The sequence below is a fragment of the Nannospalax galili genome, unplaced genomic scaffold (assembly GCF_000622305.1).
Source record: "Nannospalax galili isolate Female #2095 unplaced genomic scaffold, S.galili_v1.0 scaffold381, whole genome shotgun sequence".
Taxonomy (NCBI): domain Eukaryota; kingdom Metazoa; phylum Chordata; class Mammalia; order Rodentia; family Spalacidae; genus Nannospalax; species Nannospalax galili.
This window is the reverse complement of record NW_008347312.1, coordinates 69403-95931: the sequence shown is the minus strand read 5'-3', so window position 1 is coordinate 95931 and position 26529 is coordinate 69403. Positions and strand designations below refer to the sequence as shown.

Here is a 26529-nt window from a genome sequence, read left to right as displayed (position 1 = left end):
AGCTATAGAGAGACCCTATCTCAAAAAGACCAAAATAATAATAATAATAATAATAATAATAATAATAATAATAATAAAAGATAAAAATTAAAAGAATGACCCCCAAAGCAAGGAGCTCCAGAAGTTAGCCACCCTGGGGTTCCTGAACATAAAATATGGGGAACATGAGCTCAGCCAAGGGGCTGCAAGGTGCTGTTCACAAAACTGTTATGGTGGGCATCCCACAAGGGCAGGCCCACTAGTCTTGCTCATCATCTAGGCTCTTGTACTGCACACAGTACCTGACATAGCAAGGGTCCCATGAAGTTGAAGTGCTCACCTGGGCCTGCATGGCACCAAATGATTTAGCTGCCGTCCCATCGCTATTCTGCTTTCTTGAAGTCACTGGGTCACATCAGCCTCCTCATCATTCCTCAGATACATCCAGCATCACTTCTCTTCCACAGAATCTTTGCATCTGTGATTCCATGTAGTCTAAGCAATCAGACCTCACTCCTTACTTCATTCAAGATTCTGTGTCTCAGAGGCAACCATCCCATCTAGAACAGCACCCCTTTTCCCAGTTCTCCAACCTGCTACCCTTTCTCTGTAACTTTCCAGGTACATGTGCACATGTGGAGGCCAGAGGTCAATGTCAAGGATCTTCCTCAATGGCTTTCTATCTTACTTAAAAAGAATTCTTAATTATTATTTTGTGGGTATGATGTTTTGCCTACATGTATGCAAGTGTACAGTCTGTGTGTGTAATGCTTACGAAAGTCAGAAGATGGTGTCGGATCCTCTGAAACTGGAGTTACAGATGGTTGTGAACCACCATGTGGGTGCTGGGAACTGAACCCTGGTCCTCTGCAAGAGCACCAGGTGTTCTTAACTGTTGAGCCACCTCTCCAGTCCCCCCTGCCTTACTTTTGGGGACAGGTATCTCACTGAACCTATAGCTTACTGGCTGGCTAGACTGGATGGCTAGTGAGGCCCCATGATTTTCCTGTGTCTGTGTCCCAGTGCTGGGACTGGAGATGCACTCCACAAATCTTGGCTTTTTACATAGGTTGTTAGGGACCTGATTTCAAGACCTCATGCTTACGCAGCATGCACTTTACCCACTGAGCCATGTCTCTAGCTTTTCTCCATAACTCTTCTATTAGTTAATATCAGGTTAAGGATGATTATAGTGCTGGAATATAGTTTAATGGTACAGCACTTGCTTAATAAGCACAAGGCCTTGACTTGGATACCAGCACTGTTCGAAAATAAAAATAAAATAAAGAAAGAAAGAAAGAAAAGAAAAGAAAAGAATGAAGTGGTCTGGGTAGGTGTGGTATACATGTCTGCAACCCCAGCACTTTTGACACTGAGGCAGGAAGATGGAAAATTTGAGGCCAGTTTGCACAAAGAAAACCACAGAAGGCACCTGTCCAATCTGCTTTGCCCTTCTCATTGAGTACTGGGTAAAGACTCAGTGTGTCTGGCAGATGAATCAAAGTGATCTTGTTGAATAAATAAATTCCTCTATTCAATGAACCTCAACTAAATGTGTATTAAGATTTCCCTAATAAAAGTTAGAACGAATGGGTTTCTGTTCCTTCAAGAACTCAGTCTAGTGACTGATTTACCTAAGGTGAGAGTGCACATCTTCAAAGAGTCTTGGTATTTTCCTTAGGGTGTTAACCTTCCATAGTCCCCGTCCTTAGTAGGGGTCCATAGGAATTTGTGGTTCAGGAAACACAAACATACTCCTTGTTCTAGCCAAGCCTAGTTTTTCTTAGGATTAAACTGTGCACAAGATCAATTCCTGAGACTGCACACATTTTGCTTGGTTCATAAAAAATGTAGGTTTAAATCCAAGCCAAGGTTTAACAATGGGAAGTATTCATTTAAAAAGAAAAAGTGGCCAGCAAGATGTTCTTGGGGGCAGGGATGGGGGGGTTGGGGGGGGACAGGAAGATGCTTGTCACCAAGCCCAATGACCTGAGTACAATCTCTAGGACCTACACAAGAAAAGGAAAACTCCCACAAGCTGTCTTCTGATGTCCACACAAGTGTGTGCATGCACATACACACAGACACACACACAAATAAGCAAATGTAAAGAAAAATTAAAGTTAGGGAAGAGACAAAGAAGGTAGGGTCTAAAAACAAAAGAGCTGGACTCTCTGACTCTTCTTGGAACTGACCAGAGGGGTCACATTCCCATGGGAACAGAAGCTAGAGCTCAAAGGTGCTACCTCCATTGCATGAGGCCCCCTTCCTTCTGTTCACTGCAGGCCAAGCTACTCATTTCCATATGGCCTGTTTCCTGACTGGCCTCGGTTAGGGCATGGACTTAAGAGACTGAGATAAGAACAGGAATCCCCAAAGGCTGGAGCTCAGCCTCTGGGAGCATCAGTAGTCTTACAGTAGCACCTACTGCTTCAGACTGCACCTTTCCTCAGAAATCCTCATTCTCCACCATGAATCCCCTGAGAAGATCCACAGGGTCCTCCTCTGCTTTCTGTTCCTTCCCAGAGGACTCTCCTTTCGGGCCTTACCTGCCCACTCCAGCATGTCCTCAATGTTCTCTGCAGCCCCAGGCACAAGGCGGCTCTGATCTGTGTCCTCTAGCCTGAGGATGAAGCTCCCCTGGTGCTTCTTGGCAAAGATGTAGTTGTAGAGGGCAGTGCGGAGGCCGCCCAGGTGCAAGAAGCCTGGTAGGAGAAGAGAACTCGTCAGACAGGACAAAGAAAGGCTAGCTCACAGACTTCAGCTGAGGAGCAAAGAAGAATGTCCCTGTGGATCTGAAAGACCATGCAATGGCTGTGACTGTTCTCCCTCTGGGAGCATCCAGACAGCAGAACTGTCACTAAAAAGGCCAAGGTAGCTGACATTTAGTCCTTCACTCCGGGAATGGACACGTACCCCAGTTTAGAAGCACGTCATTATGCATGCTCCAATTCTTCCCAAATCCACCTATAACTATACTTTGATATTTGCCTCAAGGCCAAGTTTCAGTACAAGGAGAAACAGCAGAGAATTATTCACTGAAGCTGTATCATAGTTGCACTTAACTTACACAAATTTAATGATGTATTCCAGGCCAAAAGAAAAAAAATGGTAATTACATATGAATGAATATCAAGTTTAAATCCTGTAAAAATCACATTTTGCATATATACTATGTATGATACTCTAGCCACATCATGCAATTTGAATTTTGCCTGAGGCTTTTCAACTTACATGCTAATTTTAAATACTTATAACTAGAAACAATATTTAACTTCCCCACATTTCCCTTCATTGGGGCTTAAACTCCTAAGATCTTTATTACTTTTGACTAAAAGCTTTAAATTTTTCCAGGGCTGTATTTCCCGTCCTAGACTTTCTTTGACCAGCCCAGGGCCCTGAATCTCCATAATCAGCTCATGTGCATTTATAACGAGCTCATCTGCATTTCCAGGTACCCAGGGCACAACAGAACAAGAAATGCTCTTCTAGACATCAGGCAGATCAGGCTTGACACTGATTATATGTGTGGCCTTCAGTGAATTACTGCAAAGCCACAAAACCAGCAGTCCTTAGTGGCACTAGAGCTCAGGAATTTCAAAACAGGCAGAACAGTAATAGATATATACATAATATATACCTGGATTCAAAATCTGCTTCAGGGGTTGTAGATGGCTTAGTTGGTCAGAGATAGGCAGATCCCTGTAGCATACTGGTCAGTCAGTCTAACTGAATCAGAGAACTCCAGGTTCAGTGAGAAACCCTTTCTCATACTCACATGAACATGAACACACACACACGCACAATTTAAAAAAGAATTCTGAATTTATCCTTTAGGAGTTGCTAACCTTTGGGGCATTCACTTAACTTTCATACATTTCAACGCATCTGTTGGAGTTAAAAAAAAAAAAAAAAACAACTCTTTTTCTTCCGGGGAAGGGTGTTTGAGACAGAGTCTCATTTGTAGCCATGGCTGGCCTGGAACCCACCAGGAAGACTAGGCCAGCCTTGAAATCACAGAGATGCACCTGCCTCTGCCTGGCAAGCTGTACGATCAAAGGCATGTGCCACCACATCTGGGCAGGATCCTCCTTTTTATAAAGTTGTATGATATCTAAATATTGATCATAGTAGAACGCCAAACCAGGTCTTGAGGCTCACACCTGTAATCCTAGCACAATGGGAGGAAGAGGCAGGAGGATTACTGCAAGTTCCAGGCCAGCCTGATCTACAAAGCAAGTTCCAGGCCACTAAGAACTATACAGTGATACCAGGTTTCAAAAAACAAAATAAACAAAAAAATAGACCTTCAACGAATTTTAGCCATTATAGTAATCTACTTCACTTGCAAATTCTTTTATCCGTTAGAAGTCAATACTCCTTCCCAACTGGGCTTCCTATAAATCGGCAGAGATGAATTATAGTCATGGAAGAGGCTAATTCGCACAGCAGATCTTTCTAAGTGGCTCAGCTGCACTGGCTCAAAACCACAGCAGATCCTATTATTAGCCCCATTTGACCAACTACAAAACCTAGACACAAGGAGGGCAAATCATTTTGCCCAACTGACACATCTAGGAAGTGGCAAAGGCAGAAATTTTGATCCAGACAGTGTTCAGGCATTGGCTCCCTACTTAAATGCTTCTCAAAGTGAGGTGAGCTGGTGTGCAAATCTGCCAGTTCACAAAAGGTAAGTGCAGAAACTAAGCCAAGGTTTAAAAACTTATAGCCATTTGATAAATTTTATGTCTGTTGAAACTCACAGAAACTGGCTTTTGTTTTCCATGTTTCTAATATTTTCAGTTTTTTCCCCTAGTAGTTCACTTATATTGATTTATATGGATAACAGATCCACAATTGAAAATTAAAAACCAGGGCTTCCACCATGGATGGTTTAAAAAGTACCACACTCTATACTTCTGTCCATAAACTATGTGCAGCTGGGGCTCTGTTGCAAAGACCTTTATCTGCTGACCTTGGGCTTAGTGCGAAGAGGGCAGGTCTGAGTGGGAAAAGAGTTAAAAAGTGTTGTGTGGGGAAAGGGCTGACAGTATCTCCAACAGGTTATGCACTCGGCCTCTGCTTCCCTTTGGCTTGCTAAGCTCCCAATAGTACTAACCACAGACCTTTGTAACTTGCCCTTTTCTCTTAGGTTCCAAATAGGTGGCTCCTTTTTGCCATTTTGGTTCTCAACAAAATGTCACCTCCTCAGCAAGGCATCCTTTTTGCCATTTGGTTCTCAACAAAATGTTACCTCCTCAGCAAGGCATTCTTGAGCATACTATCTAATCCTTAGTCTCTTAATTTATTTCCCGAATGGCGCACGTGGTTCTACAACTAATTTATGTGTCTGTCCTGGCCAACAGAACGCAAGCGCTTTTTCTTTTTTTTTTTTGAAAGCAAGGGCCCAAATTTTTCTTATTAAAAATTTTTATTATTTTTATTTTATGTGTATGAGTGTATTGCCCGCATCTATGTGTCGTTCAATGCCCACGGAGGGAAGAAGGGGGAGAAGGAGTCCCTGACTGCAGTTTTGGACGATTGTCAGCCCTGTGGGTGCTGGGAATCGAACCCGGGTCTTCTGCAAGTGCAGCCAGTGCCCTGAACCTCACCAGCCCCAGGGGCCCTAACTTTTCAACGGCCAGAACATCCCAGGGCTCAGGACTTGGCACGGTTTATATACAGTATAGGTTTACTTATTGCACGAAAAAAGGACCGCCAGTACTCTAAACAAAGAAACATCTGGCAACGTCAATCTCTTCAGACCCAAGTCCTCAATTTCCGCCTCTGTGAAACGGGATTGTGCTGCCCTTCCAGCCAGACAGCACCGGAAGGGACTGGCTCAAGAACGTTCGGGGGCGGGGACGGGGCGGTGGGCTGCGCCGCGCAGCGTCACGTCCGCTGGGATTACCTGTGGGGCTGGGGGCGAAGCGCACGCGTACGGCGGTCCCCAGGCTGGCCTCGCGCCGTCCCACGCTGTGGCTGAAGGGCGCCGAGCGGGCCCACAGCCTCCTCAAGAACGCCGCCATGTGGAGTGGCTAGAGACACGTGGTTTCTTCGCGCGTCACTTCCGGGGGGAGCCGCCTCCCCAGCCAATCAGCTTGCGCCACAGCGAGGGCGGCCAGGTCTCTTAAAGGCGCAAGTGGCCTAGCGGACAATCACACCCTTCCCTGGCCAGTTGCGGTCGCGCTCCGCCGATAGGGGGCAGCGCTCAGCGAGCGGGCCATTCCGCAGACCCGCCCCCCTCGATTTGAGGGAAAGCTAAAGCGTGGCAGGGGCCGGGCGGGGAAGCGAAGGAGGCGGGTCTCCATAGAAACCTCCACCTGTTTCCGGCCGGGCTGTGTGAGATTAGGGGCTGCTGAGGGGGCCAATCTCAGTCAGCTCGCTTCTTCCCGGCGGCCCCTGCGGGCGTGGTGGGTGTTGTACACAATCATCATGGCGGCGGCCGGAGGCCCGGATGGTGAGTGCGGAGGGGGGAGGCGGGCGGCCGGCGGGTGCCGAGCTTGCGGGCGCCGCCGAGGTGGGAGGTGCGGCCTGACCGCGGAGGAAGGAGCGTGGCGCAGCAGCAGCGGTGCGGAGGCGCCCGGGCCCAGTCCTGTCTCCAGCCCAGCCTGCGTCGAGCACCCACCCCCTAACCCCTTTGCAGGCATGGAGGAACCTGGCATGGACACGGAGGCCGAGGCCGTGACCACCGAGGCGCCCGCGCGGCCCCTCAACTGCGTGGAGGCCGAAGCCGCGGTGGGGGCGGCGGCCGAGGACTCCTGCGACGCGCGAGACAACCTGCAGCCGGCCCCGGCCCAGCCCCCTGGGGACCCGGCGGCACAGGCCTCGGTCAGCAACGGCGAGGACGCGGGCGGCGGCGCGGGCAAGGAGCTGGTGGATCTGAAGATCATCTGGAACAAGACCAAGCACGACGTCAAGGTTCCCCTGGACAGCACAGGCTCCGAGCTAAAGCAGAAGATTCACTTGATTACAGGTATTCTCCACGCTGACAGCCAACCGCTTCCACTCTTTCTAGGTCGTAGTGCTTACGTTGTGCCAGACATGCTCCCGCTTTCCTTGCTTGGGCTCCCTTGCTCCCTGCTGTAGTTCTCAGAAGTCAGTCCTTGGATGCCCATTATTAACCCGATAGTGAAAAGGAGACTCAGGATGAAAGAACTACCAAGTGACGGAGCTGAGTTGCAAGGTTGGATCTGAATCTTGGGTCCAGCCTTCCATCTAACGTTACTCCATCGTTGCTACTGAAAACTCCTCCCCCCCAAGGCACTTGTTAATTTTAGGGGATTCTGTCCCAGTGGGTCTGGGAAGCAGCCAAGGATTTATTTTCAGCAAATATTCTAGGTAAGTTTCATAAGGGAAGTTTAGGAAACAGTGCTCTTGAGCATTATGGTAGTCCTTCACAATTATTCATACTTGGTCATTTTATCTGTACTGGCTTGCTATTTGAAATGATTCCTTTTTTAATCTTTCTCCATGTAGCCTGTAAGCTCCATAGAAAAGTAACCTTATGGGCTTCTATATCTCTGACACCTGTGAATTCTCAGTATTTGAGTGAGTAGGTTGAGGAGCAGCTTGGAAACAATGATAGCAAAGACTCATCAAACAATTACTAAATACCAGGTACTACTGTAAATAGTGGACATTTGTCTTTAACTCTATACAGAAAGACCAAATCTTACCACTGTCATACAGTCCAGATGGTCTGAATTGCCCCAGGTTTACAAAGCTAATAGCTGATGGAGCCAGTATTGACTTCCTGTCCTGTAACAGAAGGGTAATGGTCCATACATTTCTTGCTTATTCCTTTCATTGCCTTCCACTTTTTTCCAAGGTCTCCCGCCTGCTATGCAGAAGGTCATGTATAAGGGGCTTGTCCCTGAAGATAAGACATTGAGAGAAATAAAAGTGACCAGTGGAGCCAAGATCATGGTGGTTGGCTCAACTATAAATGATGTCTTAGCAGTAAACACCCCCAAAGATGCTGCCCAGCAGGATGCAAAGGCAGAAGAGAACAAGAAGGAGCCCCTCTGCAGGCAGAAGGTGAGGCCATCATATGCTTGCTTGTTGGTCCTGGGAAATTGGACGCTGGTTACATTCTCCCTAGAATAAGCTCCTTTTTGGACAGGGCCCATGATGGAAATTTATGGCAGCAGTTGGGTGCAGCAGAGTGGAATTGACAACTACCTGAGATTTGCAACTTTGTGTCATCTGGCTGGTCAGTGTGCCTTAGTCTTCCTACTTTAGGATAAGGCCTTTGTAAAGGGAGGCTTCAGCCAGTTAGCAAAAGGATTCAGGAGTGGGTTTTTCTCTTCATTGGTGCTGGAGAAGAGGGCCAGTGTTAAAATAAAGCACTCATTCTTTACAAGTGTTCACATTTGATTTTTCATGTGTGTCTTCCTCCAAGTTCAGAAAGCCCAATTCTAGGTTGGTATAGAAGTCAACAGATTTCAGAAGTTCCTCTAAAACTGACTAACTCGGGAAGCCAAGTGAGGCTGAGCAAGAAGATAATGACATTGTTTTTTGTTTTAGTGTTTATCTTGGTCCTTATCTGTGAAGTAGCCTGAGTTTTCCACATTATTACTGTTTCTCATTTTGTGTGTGTTTGTTTTTTGAGACAGGGTTTCACTATTCAGACTTATCTGGCCTGGAGCTTGAGCTGTAGACCAGGTTGGCCTTGAACTTACAGTAGTTCTCTTATCTCTGCCCTGTAGTGCTGGGTTTATAGCCGTGTGCCATCATGCCCAGCAGATTTGTGTGTGTGTGGTGAAGAGGATTGAACTAGAGCCTTGTGCATGCTAATAGGCAAGAGCTCTACCACCGAGCTTCACCCTAAGCCTCTTCTCACGTGTTCTTAATTCAATCTGTATCTTGAGCAGAGCAGATCTGGCTTGACCCAGCATTAATTTTAGTGACAGTAGATACTAAAGCATATTGCTAACAGTGAGAAAAAAAAGTTTGTGGTAGATGTCCATAATCCTTTATGCATACTTATAATTCAAAAGGGTTATGAAGACCAGATGTATTTTTATAAATTTGGCAGCAAAATCTGACCTAAAATGTGGGAATATTCACACTAGCTTTTTCTTTTTTCCTTCACATTTTTCTATAGAAATATTAATCTGTTTGATAGAAATATTGTGTTTAGTGACAAATTGGCTATCCCAGACACCATAGAGGATATTATTATCTTTGCCTGGCATGGTGGCACATGCCTTTAATCCCAGCACTCTGGGAGGCAGAGACAGGTGGATCTCTATGAGTTCAAAGCCACCCTGGTCTACACAGTGAGTTCAGGCCAGCTGGGCTACAGGGAGACCCTGTCTCAGAAAGACCAAAACAAAAACCAAAACTGTATTATCTTTAAAAATCTCTGAAACTCTGAAGTCTAAAACATTTTCCTTACGGTGTCTTGTGTTGTATGTGGTGCTGGGGACTGAACCTAATCCCTTGTCAGAAAGTAGCTCATGTTGTAATGCTGAGCTACGACCCCACAGGTTTTTAGAAATTAACATATATTAACATCTAAAAACATTAACATTATTAACATTAACATCTAAAAATGTTAACATATTAACATCTAAAAAGTAAATATGTGAGAATTCATCCCTAAATATGGGGCGATAATGTCTTGTAATTTGTTGAGGTTTTTCTGGGTTTTTTTCCCTGTATTTTCTGTCTTCCCTATGTATGAAGGAGATGTAAATACTCTCTCTGGTCACACCCATAGAGCATAACATGCCTTGTAAATACAGGTTTTGAGTTACTAATGGTAGCTTAACAGACCTAGAACTGTTCTCCACCATGCAGGGATAATTCTCCCAAAGGTACGTATAAGGCATAACTCAAATTATACTTCTACACTATGCTTCTTTACTTTAGTGATGCCAGTGATTACGAGCACAGCACTACTTAATGAGGCTCTAGTCCCTCATTAGGCTTTTGATCGGTGTGTTCAGGAATCTGGGGCTGATGTCAGTGACAACCCTTTGCTAGCAATCTGGCAGTGTTGATTTCATTCCTACCAGAGGGTTTTGCCTTGTGAGTGAAGTTTGAGTTGGCTCATTGCCTGATAGTCCTTACATTTGACCATGTTTTTACCCTTGGACCATTTACTGGCCTATAGTTCCAGCTTTACCAAGCAGCTGCTGCATCTATAAAGCCTCAGATAATATTGGAGATGAGGTACAGGGTTTAGGGGACCCAGGATCTTGAAACTCTTGAGTCCTGGGGTAGAAAGCAGGAGGAGAGGAGCTACAGGCTCCTTAGTGGTAAGGTTTAGGGGAGTCATTAGTTCTGTCTGGAAATGTGGCTCCTCAGGTTTTCTTTGTGACTGGGTTGAGGGTGAGACAGACGACTTTGCCATAGACAGGTTCTCTATTGTTGAAGAAATGACCGTCTGGGGTACTTAGACCAATTTCAGGCATTTTGTAGTTTTCCTTAGAGTTACAGAAGACAGATGTTGCTCTCATTTCCTACCTGTTAATCCTGATGGTTGGTTAGTTCTTTCTCTGGGGAGATGAGACTAAAACATTTTAAGTAGCAACCTGGAAATCCTACTTGCTCTGTAGTACTTTATATCTAAAATGATGGCTATGTGCAGGTGATAAAGCCTAAATAAAATTGAGAATTCAGTTCCTGCTCTTACTAGCCGCACACAGTTCTCAGTAGTCACTGAGGCCAGTAGCTAACATAGGTATGGAATATTTCATTGTGAACATAAACTCCCTTGGGCAGCTTTGCTCTGTAGCATCAAGGAACCACATAATCTGTTGATGCTGAAAGCTTTTGACCAAACATCAAGCCTTTCTTCATCTTGTCTATCCAAGAGATAGAAACCTGCTCAATGCACACAACTGTCTTACTTTATCCTCTCTTCTGGCTTATGTTGTAGCAACACAGAAAAGTGTTGGACAAAGGAAAACCCGAAGATGTGATGCCATCTGTTAAGGGGGCTCAGGTAAGCTGGCTTCCTCTGTCAACTTCCAAAAAGGAGCCAGTCCCACTTTCTAAGACTGCTGCAATCATGGCCCCATGTTTTGTCCTTTCTCTGTCCTTCTGCCCTTCCCTTTCTCACTGTGCTCTTACACCTGTAGGAGCGCCTGCCAACGGTACCCTTGTCTGGCATGTATAATAAGTCTGGAGGAAAAGTGAGACTCACCTTTAAGCTAGAGCAAGACCAGCTGTGGATTGGCACTAAAGGTATGCTGGTTTTCTCAGCCTCCTTGGCGTTGTGACTTCCTGCCCTGCCTCTGGCGTTCAGCAGCACTGGCTCCTGAGTACAGTTCTGCTCCTCATCCAGAGGCCTCTCTCCTTGCTATGCTCTCTTGCACTCCTGGCTTTTGACTTTGCCTTTAGATGCTTGCCTCTCCATTGGCCCTTTCCCCTTATTCTTTTTAGTATGATCTCAGGGACCACTGTTCAAATGCTGGCCTTTAAGTTGCACACAAGCCAAGAGGTCCCAAGCATGTGGCCCAAGTCTAGTTCCTGGGCAAGTTTGTGGGTATGTATATAATTTGCAAAATTCTGATTTCACTTAAACTAATGGGGAGGGGTCTTCTTTCAAAAACTATCAGAAGATCTGGCCATTGGGACCTGGAGCTGTGACCAATCTACTTTCCACTGGGCAAAACTATAGTCACCATGGCCCCATCTTACATGTAGCCAGCTTTGTTCATGGTACCTACCTGGGCCCTATAGGTCATTTTGATCCTATAGGTGAAGTTTTCCTAGAATTATCCCTTCTTCCCTGCCTGGTTGTCCTTTATACACACCTCTATTCCTGGTCTTTCACTCCCTGCCTATGCACAGTATCTGAGTCAGCCTTGCTTTTTCTGAGATGTGTCTCTGACCATCACTGCTCACCCTTTCCCCCAGTAATTACCAAATCCTGTTGGTTACACTCTGGAACTGTTTGTCCCTCTCTTTGCCATTCCCTTGTGCCAATTAAGGCTCCTAGCATTTTTTAAGTTGTATTAAGAGTAAATCAACCTATTTCCATGCCCCATCTGTCTTCTGTGCTACTTATTTTCCATACTGATTTTTGTTTCTGCTTCCTGGGCCTGTAAATCTTCAGCTCTTTTTTTTTTTTTTTTTAAAGACAGGGTCTCCCTATGGCCCCAGCTGGCCTAAACGTGCTCTGTAGACCAGGCTGGCCTTGAACTCAGAGAGATCCTGCCTGCTGGGGTTAAAGTCATGCGCCATCACACCAGCCAAACCTTTTGCTCTTTAAGGCCAAGTTTAGATGCCTATAAATACCCCAGTTTAAATGTTTGGCTTGTTCCGTCAGCCCTGGTGTCCCTTATGTACTTGAGCCACATCCTTCTTGATTTTCCCAACTCATGCTTTGCACACCTGTCTTTGCTGGGCCCTGCCCTGGAATGCCTTCTCCTTAGTCCTTGTGATTAGTAGTCTTCCATGGCCCTCGTGAAATGCCCTTTCCTAATGAAGCCTTCCTTACATCTCCCTCACCTTTAAGTAAACTGCTACTGCTTCTGTCCCTCAAGCACTCTGTTTATGTCCCCAGAGCACTTATTACTTTCTGACTTGTCTGTCCCTGTTAGATTCCTGGAGGGACCTGAACATGCCTAATTCATCTGTTTCTGGCCAGCACTGTAGGTATTCAGTGTTTGAGGTAAATGCTACTTAAGAGGATAGGGGTCCAGTCATCTGTGGCTCGTTGGTTCCAGGGACAGGTTGCAGCAAATGGGACCAAAGTTTTACAGAAAATAAAACTTGGGGCAGGGTGGTGGGAGAATGAGATTTTTATCATCTAAAACATGAAAATTTAGAACATAAAAATCAACGTTTCAGCCCTAGGCTAGGTTCTTAAGCACTTTCACGATTTCATTTTGAGATTTCTAACAATTTTGTCATAACTCGCTATATATTGTTTATTATGCATTCAACTCTAACTGCATGGTAAAGTTTTGTAAATTTTGAAACATTTCTCCAGCCTTCAAAGGGCCTTTGAAGGCTTTACTAGAATATTCTTGTTCTGCAGAGCCTATTGCAACATCCCTTTTTCAGTGATTAGCCACCCTGCCTGTGTACTTTGTTGGTGATCTTGCTTCTTTCTCTGTCCTTCCTTCACCTTCTGAAGCACATTGACGTTCTACCTCTAGCTAGGCTTCTTGCTGGCAGCCCAGATGACCCAGACTGGTCTGGGAAGGCAGGGTGGTGTAGGCAAGGGTCTTGGTGGGGCTCAGGTCTGGTGCTTATTGGATCCTCCGAGTAGTTTTTCTGTGAAGTTGTATAGACACACACAGAGGGATTTGTTTAAGGAAGGCTGGCTGTCTCTAAGATGGCTGGTTGATTTTGTTTGTTTTGAGAAATCTAGCCCAGTCTAGCCTGAGATTCCTGGTGTTTCTCCTGCCTTAGCCTCCTGAGTACTGGAATTATAGATGTGAGCCATTGTGTCTAGCTTGAAGATTTTATTTCAACTTGTAGGAGCAGCTGCCTTCTTCCTGCTTTGGTTTGAGGGCAGTTCTTGAAGCATCCTGATGCACTGGGATTTGAGCTATTTGAGAACCTCCTTACAAACCTCTTAGAGGAACTTCATTCAGAGCTAGAGTTCCTCTTATCAGTGTATCCAAGGCAGGGTTGAGGGGTTGGGCAAATGTTCTTTCCATGCCCAGGAGACCTGTCACCTAGGTCAAAAGGACTCATAGCTTGTTCTGGAGTTGTAGGGTTGGCTGCTAGCCACTAACTTTATCTTCCCTCCCATAAGAAGCTGCTGTGGAGTGATTTGACTGTCTCAGCAGCTAAATGGCCTGTCAGTGGGTTGAGTAAGAGACCCTCAGGTCTGTCCCCCTAGGCCACACGGGCAGAGCTTCCCGAGGGAGCAAGCCCTACTTATACTCAGCTGCCCAGCACTGTTTGTAGGAGAGTTGAAGCTCTTACCTAGTTAGTTGATTGCTGATCTCATCCATTATGTGGGCATTGGATTGTCCAAACTTTCCAGATTTCAGGAAAAGCCAGAAATCTGTGTTTGCATGAAATCTCCAGGCATTTGAAGGTGAAAAGTTTAAAAAACAAAAACAAAAGCCACTCAGGGACACCTGTTGGGCTTGTCTGCTTATGGCCACTGTTTTATAGCCACAGAGGGAACATCTTCAGGTTCCTTCTCCCCATTATTCAGTTTTCAGAAGTAAGGGCTCCTGGACGTAAAATATCTTGTCACAAGCCAGACCAGACCCCAGAACTTTGAATTCCTAGTTCTGTTTGGCAGCTTGCCTGGTTACCCATCCTGCCTGTCTAGATTTTTCTTTCTGCAAAAGCTATGAGTCTTTCCCACCTTGATTTAAGTGCTGAGCATGCCTGCCTGTATTTCCGGGGTCATTTCCTGTGGCCCACGTGCTTACACCTCACCACTTTCACACAGGTCCCTGCAGTTGGCTCACACCCAACAACCTCTCTTACTGCAGGGGTGCCTTATTGCTGCCTCCTTTCCTGCCCTCCTCAAACTTGTAAAACGTCATCTGTCCCATGTGATGAGTAGTGTCTCCAGTGTTAATCTGACGAGAGAGTTAATTGTTTTGAGAGACTGCCCCAAAGTGTGATGAATACAGAGGATGGGGGTAGAGTCACGGCATGGACAGCAGCCTTGGAAGCCAAGTATTCTCCTCTCTCCCATGAGAGCCACAGGGAAGCAGTGTTACTTCTTTGTTCTTAGACCTCTTGAGTCTCCCTGTTCTAGGTGCACAAGATCTTAACTGATTCTGAGCTTGAATTATGAGCGTGTAAAGGAGTTTGGGGGTGTTTATTGTCAGACTTTACAACTAAAAATACCAGGACAGATATATCTGCTCTCAGACCTTTACTATACCATGGATAAACCCTATTGTCCATTTGGTGCTCCAGAATTCCCAGCTTCCTAGGAGACTGTAGCTATACTGGTCAGAAGATGAGTCCTTCATCTCCACAAGGAAAACCCATCCTCACATTAGCTCAATTCAAGTGCATCTTATAGCAGCTCTGATGTGGGAGGAATTGCTGTGGCCAAGGAGTTGGGACAGATGGGCTTTTGAGTAACTACTGTCATCCCTTTCAACCTAGAGCGGACAGAGAAACTGCCCATGGGCTCCATTAAAAATGTGGTCAGTGAACCTATTGAAGGACATGAAGACTACCACATGATGGTGAGTAGCTCTGGCTGGCTCAGCCTGCCTTGCCACCTGCTTCTGCTTTAACTTGTAGGGAATGGTTTTTTAATTTATTTTTTGGGTCTGAGATACGGTCTCCCTTTTGCTCCAGCTGGCCTGTAACTTATTATGTAGACCAGGCTGGCCTTAAATGTACAGAGATCCGCCTGTCTTTGCCTCCTAAGTGTTGGGAGTAAAGGTATGTGCCACCACGCCCAATGGGAGTGGATTTTTTTTTTTTTTTGGTCTTTTTGAGACAGGGTCTCCCTGTAGCCCCACGTGTCCTGGAACTGACTATGTAGACTGGCCTTAAACTCAACAGAGATCCGCCTGCCTCTGCCTCCCGAGTGCTGGGATTAAAGGCGTGCGCCACCATGCCCAGCCTCGAGTGGATTTTTAACTGGGCTTTTCTGACTGAAGAGAAAGCAGTCTTCAGAAAACTATAAAGCCCTTCATGTTTCCTTCATTTACTTAGGGTTATATCTGTAACCTTGCTCCTAGTTGTATTTATTTTACAATCTCTTAGCAGTTCAAAGTAGGGCATATTTTCTTTTGTCCTTTTTTAGAAATCTCTTCTATCTCCCCCTTATTTTCAATAATTTAAGTCCAGGAAAATAAATATAGAGGAATGGTTTGTGGATATTTTCATTTTAAGTTTTGTCTTGCTTATAAAGAGCCCCTTGCGTTGGGGCTGTGAAGACACCAAGATGTCTCGCTCTTGTAGTGGTTTTGCTCTTGCCAGCATGTGCCCAAGTGACCAGGAGCCCTGTGGGAGGATGGGGCCTGGGACACACTTACTGTACATGGAGCTTTACCCTGCATTTCCTAAGAGGTATTTGGGGGCAGTCACTGTAGACCAAAGAAAGCAGTTCAGTGATCTGATAAAAACAAGCAGCTCAGGCATTGCTCTTTTCCAGCCACATTAAAAGTGAAGTTTATCTCCCTGGACTCCAAAGCTGCTATAAGAGGCACTTGACCTGGGCTAGCTGTAGTGTGAGGATAAGTTTGCCATCCATTGTCCCTCCAGGAGGCAGTGTTTCAGTGTGTAGCCTGTGGTGATCCATCTCATTTCTCCCACCTTCCTATGGAACAGCTAGTGGTTTGACCTGGGGGTGGGGTTGCCAAGTTCACATCAGAGGGATATGTTGGAAGATCCACTTGCTCTAGGGCAAGTCAGTGAAGAGCTTAGAGCATGGTGGGCTACAGAGCCAGCATGTCCTTCCTACCTGGTCAGACCATGGGTGGGATTGCAATCGTGGGCTCAGGTTCCTGGACTGTCTTCCTGGCAGTGATGAGAATGTACTAGGGTTTCTTTCAGGCCCTCAGGGAGCCCTTCTACCCCTCATCTCTCTGTAGTCTATGAAACAGATTGCAGACAGATTATTTTTGCCCATTCAGTTATTTTTCTGTTTTACCAATTGAGTATTAATATCTTTAGGCCTCACTCCTTTTTGAAACATTTAAACAGTTGACTCTGTGGTGTTTGCAACACTAGTTTTCAGGCAGCCTGATGGTAGAGTAGCAGACAAGGTGAGTGGGTCATGTGCATGCATAATAGCTTAGGATTTAGTTTTAAAATATTCATTCTCTCAAGTCATTTCTGGTCAAAGGTAGATCCAGCAGTCCCCTTGTGTTTTTTGAATGCTATTTAGCAGGACTCTGACCTTTGACCTAATGGAAGTATTTACTTCCGTCCTTTTGCACTTGCCATTTGTCTAGCTAGATTAGTGTGTCATAGTTCACAGTGTTCTTCCTTTTTAGAATGTTTTAAAGGTAAAGAAAAGGACACACTTCTGTTCTATACCATAACCTATATATCCATCACAAGAAATGAGAGTTGTAAATATTTTGTAATTTGTTTTAAATCTTTTAAATAAATTTTTTTTATGAACAGTGATGGTCCCCATTGTCTTCCCCTTCCCCCATTTTCATTATTGTCATCTATCATGTATATTCTTCCACCTATCAATTCTTTAATTTATATATACATCCGTGAACAAGATGGAGTATTTTCATCATGGAATGTACCATTCTGTAATTTGCTGGTTTGGGTTTGACATTATGATCTGTCATATTAATTCCATCTATAAGATTAATTTATACCTTAATAAAAGCACTCCAGTGTTCGTATGAACAGTATAGCCATGCCTGTGAATTATGGGTACCCTTACTGATGGCTATGTAGGTTATTACCAGGATTTTATCATTTCAGATAGCCCTGCTTTTGACATTCATTCCTGTTCCTGTTCATGAGTGACATGTTTTCTAGGGCAGTGGTTCTCAAACTGTGGCCTCTGGATCAGAAATGTTAAATTACTTGGGACCTTGTCAGAAGTTTCTTGGGCCTTGTCCCAGCCTCCCAAATAAAAACCCAAGGGTGGAACCTGCAGTCTGTTTTTCTGTCTTCCATATGGTTCATATATGTGCCGAAGTTTGCAAACCACTGCCTTAGGATTGGCTTAGGAACTCTCTGCTCCCCTACTCCTTTCCTCCCTTTTTTTAAACACATAGATGAAGTCTCCCATGTACACATGGTTTTGTTTTTCTTCCCTTTTTAATTCATTCACTCCCCCCTCCTCCCTGTGTTTGTCGTCTGCCTGCTTAGTCACCCACCTCTGAAGCAGCGCTTGCTTTTTCCTTTTTCCCTTGCAGGCATTTCAATTGGGCCCCACGGAAGCCTCTTACTACTGGGTGTACTGGGTTCCAACTCAATATGTGGATGCAATCAAAGACACTGTGCTGGGCAAGTGGCAGTATTTTTGAAAGCACTTTCACCTCTGGCCCAGGAGACTGACCCAAAGTGAAGGACATTGCCGGGAGAGGCCTGCAGCATCCCTGGATTTCAGAGTTCTGGAACTTTGTTCACACACACAAATCTCTATTCAATCTGAGGTGATGTGGTGACCGAAGCCAGAGGTGATATACTTTCACTCACCATTAGCTTAATTTTAACTTAAAATCACTGGTTCCCTTTCTTGCAGTCAGCTTCATACCATTTTTAAAGTCAGTATGGTGGAAATCAATAAATCTGAATTCCGAACACGTGTGGAATACTCTTAAGTGTGTTTGAGAGTAGATCTGCCAGTTATGCTGAGAAGGAAATAATCAAAAGCTTTCTGGTTGTTTTTTCTTTCTCTCCCTTTCCTTTGTTTTTTTGGAAGTGATTTCAACTGAAGTATTTTCAAATGTCTTTGGTTGCATACATTTGGACTGCATTATGATTAGTTGGGGTTTTTTTTTTTTTCTTTCCTTGGTATTAAAATTATATGCAAAATGGGGGGGTTAGTAAGCCATATTTTTTTTTTCTGTATGTTAATTCAGATTTCTTTCCTTTCCTTTTTTTAAAGTTTTCTCACTTCCCTAGAGTTCTGTTTTAAAACCCAAAGATGCCAGTTCCCCTTTTGGTACCTCATCCTCACTTCCTTGCCGGGCTCTCTCCCATGTGCTGCTGCTGCTTGGGAACGCATGTGGGAGAGGAAGAGCTGGTGGTCTTGGCCTGGGGTCTCCCCCTTGCTCTGGTGTTTGTTGAGCAGCAGAAATCTCTCAAGTCACTCCTGTGTACATGTCTTGCCCTTTGGGCCTCTGTTCTGGGGACTTCCACTGCTGGTTTGCTTGTTGGCAGCCCTCCTTGGGTTAGCGTGGAGACCCAGTTTGGCTCAAACAAGCCTGGGACATGCTGCTCCGAGGTCCCAGCTCCAAAGAAGAACCGGGCAACTATCTGGCCACAGCTTGACCAGTTCTTGCTTTGGAAGTTTCCAGAACTCTAAGTAGTCCAGTGGTTGTTTGAATAACACTTCTTTGTTTGGTCCTTCTGCTCATGCATTCAGTTCAAGTGTCCTTTATCCCAGGTTCAGAAAAGACATCTGACCTAGTGGGTTGGCCAATGGTGTTTGAACAACAGAAATGGGATAAATTCCTTTCATGATCAGCTTGCCCTCTTCTGGTTTTAGCCCTGGTGTTTTTCGTACATGTGAACTTTTGTCGTCCCAGTATGCCTTGATTGACTCTGAATTGAGGGACTTGGTGGGTAATCCCCTTTGTGCTGTTTGCTCTTTCTCTGCTGCTGTCTTTGCAATTCTCCTCTCCCTGGTTGCAGGCTCTCATAGTAAGGTTTGGTGAGAAACCTTCCCAGCATCACACTTTGGACTCTTAAGCTGTTACCCGCCCTCATCCTGTGAAATGTATTCGCATGTTTTCGCCTAAGGTGACTATTCCTTGTGAGCCAGTTAATGATGATATTTATGCTCTTCCTTCTAAGCTGTAGTCGGGAATTCAGCCCACGTAGACTCTTGCTTTTTGTGGTGTATTCAGTGCCAAGTTACACATCTGGACAGGAAAATCTGTTCTGCTTTTGGGGCACATAAGTACATATGTGAAATGCTGCGTCCAAGATGCCTGTGTCTCATCACCTCAGTGGTAATTGCAGTTTTCTGTTCTTGTTGGCCTGTAGTTCCTGGTGAAAAGTGCAGTTTGCTCCTTGTCCCAGCCTCCTGCACTTGGCAGGTCTACCAAGGAAATGATCGTGCAGCAGGTAGACCATCATCTTGGTTTCAATACTGTCCTTTTCTTTGCCGATGTCCGTCTTCTTGAGACTTGTCTGACAGTGCCACACACTCAGTTTTGGTCTCTCTGGACAGGCCTCTGTTTCCACTTTGGTTCTGAGACCCCCTCCTGCCAGCCCCCCATTTGCTGTGTGGTTCCTAGCACTTTCTGCCACCCCTCCTCCCAGTGCGCATGCCCTGCCATTATCCCCCTGCTGCCTAAGGGCCAAACTGCTTCTCACTCAGGCTGGTGTCATTTTAAGAGGACCAAAGCCTCTGTGAGTCTTTTTATTTTCAGTAAAATGGTGCTTTTTCCTTACTTCAAGATATTCTCTATAAATAATGTAAATGACACCTTTTCGTATGGAGCTGTTTTGAGTATTGCTTTCCAGAGTTCACTGAATCTGCTATCACAGTCTTGAGCTCTGGCTCCTGACCCTGTCAGCATGGAAGGCCTTGCCAGAAGCTCTCAGGAGGGCAGAGGCAGGCAGTACTGGAAGCTTCTGGGAGAAGTGTTGAGATCTTGTCTGGGTCACTATTCACTATTTTGTCACTCAGTCCCGTGAGCAGTCTTTTATATTTCTTACCGTGTGGAATATATTGACTAAATCTGTGTGAGCAAATTGAAGTACTCTTCCCTTTAGGTAGCATCCCAGTGTTTATTTTTCCTCAGGATTATTTCTGTACAACTCCTTTACTGTCAGATGAGAGGGGACTGGAACTTTCCCTCCCTGTGGCAGAGGCATGCAAGTGGCTCTCCAGGAGAGGGCCTCTGGTGGCATTACATGAAGCTAGGTGGAGGGGTCCCAGGCTTCTCTGGGGCTTGTCATCATGTAGCCTCCCAAAAGACTGCTCTCTCATCTAGAATTGGTACTGGTGGCCCTCTTGCAGGTCTGCCCTCACAGACATCACACTTTCCTTTTCCTCCTTGAGGCAACTTGGCAGAAAAATGTGACCACATAACTCCTGCTGAGCCTGGTTGCCTCAGCTCTGTTTCAGTTAGTCAACTCAGAGCACTTAGACTCAAGAGTTGCTGGAGCTCTCTGGTATGAAGTATTTTAATTCATGGTGGGCCTTTGCAAGTAGCTTTGGCTCTTAGATGAAGTTTAACTGAGTAAGGATGCACTTTCTTAGCATCTTGGGGGCCTGGCAAGGTCCTAAGTGGCTCCTTAGTTGCTGCTTTCCCTTACAAGGGCCAAAGAGATTAAGTTTGCTACGTTGCCGTATCTCAGAAAAGTTGCCATATTTCACCCAGAAGGGGAGTTTTCTTATTCTGTAACATGTGCCTGGAGGAGCCATTGTAGGCTCTTGAAATCTTCCCACCCTTTCTTTGCCAGCTGAGAAGGGAAAGGGATAGACCCATGTGCCAAGGGCCATGCAAGGGCAGGCTTTCTTTCCACCCACCTGCTGCCGGAACCATCTTTTTCATGCTCCTTGCCGCTGTTCATGCCTGTTTCTTGAAAAAGGATTGTCCTTCTGTCTTCAGGCTTTGTAATAAGAGTCACCTCCTGTCAGGGTGGGCCTTTTTCCTTCTTGTATGGCATAGCAGCCTTCCTGAAGTCAACAGTGGTCAGGAGCCTTCTGATGTGCAGGACGTCTGGTGGACTTACCTGCCAGTCTGGGCGGTTCTACTGCTTTCTGGGTGTCTAAGAACCTTTCTTTTCCTTTCTTAAAGAGTTCTGCAGAGTTATTTGACAATGTATGTAAGTACCATGTTTCCTTGTGGTGTACACTCTGTTCTGGTTTGTTTTTTAAAACAAAATGCCTGTTTGGGAGGAGATGAACGTTATGTAGTCTATTAGATTTGCGCTGCTGGATTTTTTTTCAAGTGTAACCTTAACTAGCTGTCTCATTGTTTACCCTGTAAGATTAGTCTATCAATTAAAGTTTGATAATTAATTGCGTCCCTCTTTCCTTCTAATTCTTCATGCGCCTATTCTAAACTGGGAACTCACCAACATTTAGAACTGGGCCCAGAGCCACCTTTTACCAGCTGTGGTCTGTATTGAGTGGCTTTTAGTATATCCATGTTTATTCTCCTCTGAAACAGAGGACAAGGAGATTTGATTGACGAAGTATCAGAGTGATGGGTTTGCCAATCAGCCACTCCCCTGTTAGGGCAGCCCTCCTTTGTCATTCATGACTGCAGTTGGAGGGAAGCTGCCTCCCTGACTCTTACCCTGACTAGAGCCGTGTACCCTCAACAGGCCATTTAGTCTTCAAGGATATGCTTTTAAAAAACACTGGAATGAGCCAGGCGTGGTGGCGCATGCCTTTAGTCCCAGCACTTGGGTGGCAGAGGCAGGCGGATCTTTGTGAGTTCAAGGCCAGCCTGGTCTACATAGTGAGTTCAGGTTAGCTGGGACTACAGGGAGACCCTGTCTCAAAAAAGACAAAAAAACAAAACACTGGAATGAGCCACAGCTTGAGACATGCACTCTAAGACCCAGCAAGGAGGGAGGGAGTTAATAGTTAAAATTATTAACCAGAAATGGAACAAAACTCTTCTTGGTATGCAAGTGACAGTTACGCCACAAACTCATTTTGACCCAGCACAGTCATGGTAGACATTTTTCCAGTTCCCTCCATGGTGTAAATTCCTGAAGGTTCTGGTCTCCCTTTTTCTGGCAGAGGGAGAGATCAGCTCTTCCATTTTCCTAATACCTCCTGAGTATAAAACAACAGGGAAAGATTTCTTTTTTTTTTTTTTTTTTTTTTTTGTCTGAGACAGGATCTCCCAGTAGCCCCAGCTGGCCTGGAACGCACTGTGAGACTCGCTGGCCTGGAACTTACAGAGATCCCCCTGCCTCTGCTGGAATTAAAGGCATGCGCCATCACACCCAGCTTCTTCTGTTTTTAGATTGGGTCTTACTGTATAGCACAAGCTGATCTGGAACTCAGGATCCTCCTACCTCAGCCACATGAGCACTGAGATTACAGGCATGTGCTGTGATGTTTAGAGTAACACTGCTAGATTCTTTTATTTTAAGTTTTACTATGTGAGCATGGTGGCAACACACCTTGAATCCCAGCACTTCAGAGGCAGAAGCAGGTAGGTGGTTTGGTGAATTCAAGGCTAGCCTGGTCTACATAGCAAGTTCCAGGCCAGCCAGGGCTATAAAGTGAGACCCTGTCTCAAATTATTTATTTATTGGTGTGTGGGGGGGAGTGTGTGTGTGTGTGTATGTGTGTCCACAAGCATGTCATAGCAGGTATGTGTGGAGGTCAGAGAACAACTTGTAGGAATCAGTTCTTTCCTACCATGTGGGTCTTGGGATTGAATTTAGGAGAACTATTTTTCTGGCCCACCGCTAGATTCTTAAAAATCTGGCTATTTCATGGGAGAAGACTGAGTAGACTGAGTAGTGCCATGTGCTAGAGCCCACCTAGAGAATCTGCTGTGTATGTGGAGGATATTTTTATCACAGTCCTGAATAATTATTTCATATACCTTAAAATTAACAAGCCTGTTGCCCCTCTTTAGAGAAAGAGATAAATACCAGTATGTGTCTGTACTGTAGTCTTGTAGCTAACAGAACCCTTTCTATACCAGAGACCCATCAAGCAGTCCTCAGTCAGAGACAGTGGCTTCTCCCTACTTTTTGCCTGAACTAAAGTCAGCTGAGCCGTGGGAGTGAGCTTCTCTCCCCCCTCCTCCCCCCCAGGAGACCTCTGCCACATACAACTGCCCCAGATACTATTCTGTTCCTCTGGCTTCCCTAACTGTTGGTCAGACGTAGTTCCCAAGGCTACTTTTATTTACAAGCATTGTTAGTCTTGCTGATTATTCAACTTTTTCTTGTTGAACAACAAGGAAAACCAAGTTTATAACCACGTTTCAAATTTCTTCCAGTTTTTGTCCCTTTTTACCCTTATCTATTTTCCCCTTTATTTTTTATTTTATTTTATTTTTTTTAAGCAGCGTCTCCCTGTAGCCGTGGATGGCCTGGAACTCACGATGTAGACTAGACTAGCCTCAGTTTCATAGAGATCTGCCTGCTTCTACCTCCCAAGTGCTGGGATTAAAGGTGTGTGCCACTAAACCAGCTTAAAAAGCGCAGTTTAAAGAGCCTCCGCCCTGCCTCCTGGTGTCACCGGGAGTTAAGTTGTCATACATAGCACATTGCTTGGGGCCGCCTGCCCATTGTGGGTGGCCCTTTTAACTGCCAGCTACAGGGGTGCAGGCAAAAAAGTTTTTCGATTGTGTATATGTGGTCATGTGTGCCAAGGCACATGTTTGTGGAGTCTGTTTTCTTCCATGTTTTTGTGGATTCCATGGGTCCAACTTGGGCTTGTGCAACAAGCACCTTAACCTGCTGAGTCATCCCAGGCCCTCCCTTTTTTATTTGGAAGAAATTTAGACCTATAGAAAGTTGAAATACACTAGTCTATTTAACATAACATTCTTATAGCTTTCACATAGTTTTATTGGTTGGTAAAATTGCTTTCTCTTTCTCTGATCATTTATTGTGTTGATGTATTTGACAGACATGCAGATTGAGACCCTTGCCTGGGCTACATGAGCATACATCTAAGAAGACTGTATTAAACCTTACACAGTGCTTCCATTGCATCTAAGAAAGTATCAATTCAATAATACCTAATATATTAGAATTTTTCCCAATTAAAATCCATGTGTGTGTGTGGTTTTTTGGTTTTGGTTTTAGATTTTTTTTTTTTGAGACAGGGTCTTGCTATGTAGCCCTGGCTGGCTGGAACTCACTGTGTAGACTAGCCTGGCCTCAAACTTGTAGAGTTCTACCCACCTGCCTCTGACTTCCGAGTGCTGGGATTAAAGGTATGTACCACCATGCCCAAGGGAGTTCTTACATTTTTAAAATACTCAACTATTCTGTTGTTACTAATCTTGGATTTTTTTTCACCTTACATGCATGACTGTTATAGTGAGCACTGAACCCAAGGCCTCCACAGACTAGGCAAATGCTCTACCGTGGAGCTACTCCATCATTCCCTCTCCTTATATAACCTAAAATATTTTCTTTTCCTTGTATAATTTTAATCTTTTGATTTGTGACCTGTCTTCTCCTGTCATCAGTTTTTTTTCCAGGCAAGGTTTCATGGAGCCCAAGCTGGCCTTGAACTCATTATGTAGCTGAGGATAGCCTTGACCCCTGATGTTCCTACTTCTGCCTCTCAAGTGCTGGGACTATAGGTGTGTGCCACCAAGTCCTAGCCAGCTTGGTTGGGAGTCTTCATGTTGTGGGTTTCTCAGGGCTGAGGATGGTCTGTGGTCCTAGAGAGGTTTATCAGGGAGCTCTTCCCACCTCCAAGGTTGAGTCCTCCTGTCTAGTGATCACTATGGCTCCACTCTCACATCCAAGTCTAAATAAGATTAGAGAGACTCCACAGGTTTGTAACTGAAGACTAACTTTTGTTCAGTTTTTTTGAGACAGGGTCTCCTTGTAGCCCCAGCTGGCTTGGAACTCACTATGTAGACCACTTTGGCTGTGATCTCAGAGATCCACCTGCCTCTGCCTCCCAAGTGCTGACTAAAGGTATACACAACTATACCCAGCTAAGACTAATAATTCTTGGTGACAAACCCAGTTCACTTGAGTTAGGCAAAGGACTTGGGCTCTTTTGTTAATAACTACAATCCAGAATGTCAGATTTAGCCCAATGCAAATACTCAAATCCAGTCTGACCATGTCATGCCTGGTTCTGCAGTGTTCTCTGTGGACACAGAACTTCCCACAGGAAAGGGGTTTTTGCCCCAAATGTTGTAAAACTCCCAGATGATGTTGTTACTCCTTACTCCTGCCCCTTCCTTCTTACTCCTGCCTCCACAGAGACATGATAACTTCAGCATCGAAGATGTGCTGGTTTACTTTTTGTTGTGACTTTCCCACATATTCCATTCCAAAGTAACACTTTGACAGACTGTCTAGCAAGGAAAATGTTGATAGGAAAATATTACTTGGAAACACCTCCTCTAGGGCTCCAGCCTTCAAGGGAAGAATGGGAGGCAGGAAAAGGGCCCCCCGAGTACTCATATCCATAGGAATTGCTCTACAGCTCCTTCATCGATGTATCAAGTATGTGTGTTTCCACTGGTGTACTAGGTTATGTGGGTTACCACAGGAATGTGTCACATCCCTCCTGATAGCCTTATTTTAGTCATTAGGGGACTCGGGTTCAGAGAACACAGGACTGTCCAAGACAGGTTGTGATTCAGATCTAGGTCTGCCTGAAGGCTGGAGTCGACATTCATTCATCTGACTGTTGATGAGTTGAAGTGGTTCTTGCCTATTTTGCTTTTTTCCCAATGATTTCACTAACACGTTTGTGAATTGCTTCCTTAAACTTTGAACCTTGCCTTCTGCTTTATTAATCAAAATCTGTGAAATTTATTTGGCTTTTTTATTTTTGGAGACAGGGTTTTCCTGTAGCCTGAGCTGGCCTGGAACTTACTATGTAGACCAGTCTGGCCTCAAACTCAGAGAGATCTGCCTGCCTCTGCCTCCCAAGTGCTGGGATTAAGGTGTGCACCACCACACTCAGTGGCTTTATTAATTTTTAAAAACCAGAATAGCCATACGTGCACTTGACAAAGTTCAAATGATAGGTGTGTCTCTGTTCCCGTGTCTTCTCAACCTAGGCTGACCTGTTGCTAAAGGAACAGAATTTAGGCTTCATTGCTTGAGGACCATCCTCAGAACACAGGGTCAGCCATACCCACTTAACATACTTGGTAGAGTGCGGAGGCTCCCTGCAGACTCTGGCTCAAGCCATGGCTCCAGTGTGGTGGTGCTCTTGCTCACCATCTGTGGCTTGCTTGGGTACCCACAAACCCCTCAAATGCACCATGTCACAAACTGAAGTTACAGTTCCCCTTCGAATCTAGTCCT

At 45.1% G+C, this 26529-nt stretch overlaps 2 protein-coding genes and 1 pseudogene across 8 annotated transcripts in view; 2 read left to right on the top strand and 1 right to left on the bottom strand.

Annotated features, from left to right (window-relative positions):
* Window positions 1-6079, bottom strand: part of Ears2 (glutamyl-tRNA synthetase 2, mitochondrial) — a 33409-nt gene extending 27330 nt beyond the window's left edge. Inside the window, exons 1-2 of one of the 3 annotated variants that reach the window (XM_029568680.1) lie at window positions 5891-6079; window positions 2529-2684 (exon numbers count right to left, since the gene is read on the bottom strand). In XM_029568680.1, coding sequence (XP_029424540.1) covers window positions 2529-2684; window positions 5891-6008 — 274 coding nt within the window. In that variant the 5' untranslated portion in view covers window positions 6009-6079. Of the gene's footprint in view, window positions 1-319; window positions 602-2528; window positions 2685-5890 lie in introns of those variants that run through there. The other 2 variants (XM_008843815.3, XM_029568682.1) reach the window with 2 other exon arrangements.
* An 87-nt stretch (window positions 6080-6166) lies between these two features.
* Ubfd1 (ubiquitin family domain containing 1) lies at window positions 6167-24275 on the top strand. 5 transcript variants are annotated; one of them, XM_029568686.1, is made up of 8 exons: window positions 6205-6439; window positions 6626-6955; window positions 7811-8019; window positions 10871-10936; window positions 11073-11178; window positions 12540-12610; window positions 15034-15116; window positions 24149-24275. In XM_029568686.1, exons 1-7 carry the CDS (start codon window positions 6415-6417, stop codon window positions 15112-15114), a joined length of 888 nt encoding a protein of 295 aa, XP_029424546.1. In that variant the 5' UTR covers window positions 6205-6414; the 3' UTR covers window positions 15115-15116; window positions 24149-24275. The 5 variants fall into 5 exon arrangements, with proteins under 5 accessions (XP_008842036.1, XP_029424546.1, XP_029424545.1 ...); XM_029568685.1 differs by lacking the exon at window positions 24149-24275 and adding an exon at window positions 17772-21559; XM_008843814.3 differs by lacking the exons at window positions 12540-12610; window positions 24149-24275 and adding an exon at window positions 17772-21559 and having other exon boundaries at window positions 6167-6439.
* LOC115072175 lies at window positions 23718-23838 on the top strand (annotated as a pseudogene).
* Window positions 24276-26529: the final 2254 nt, after the last annotated feature.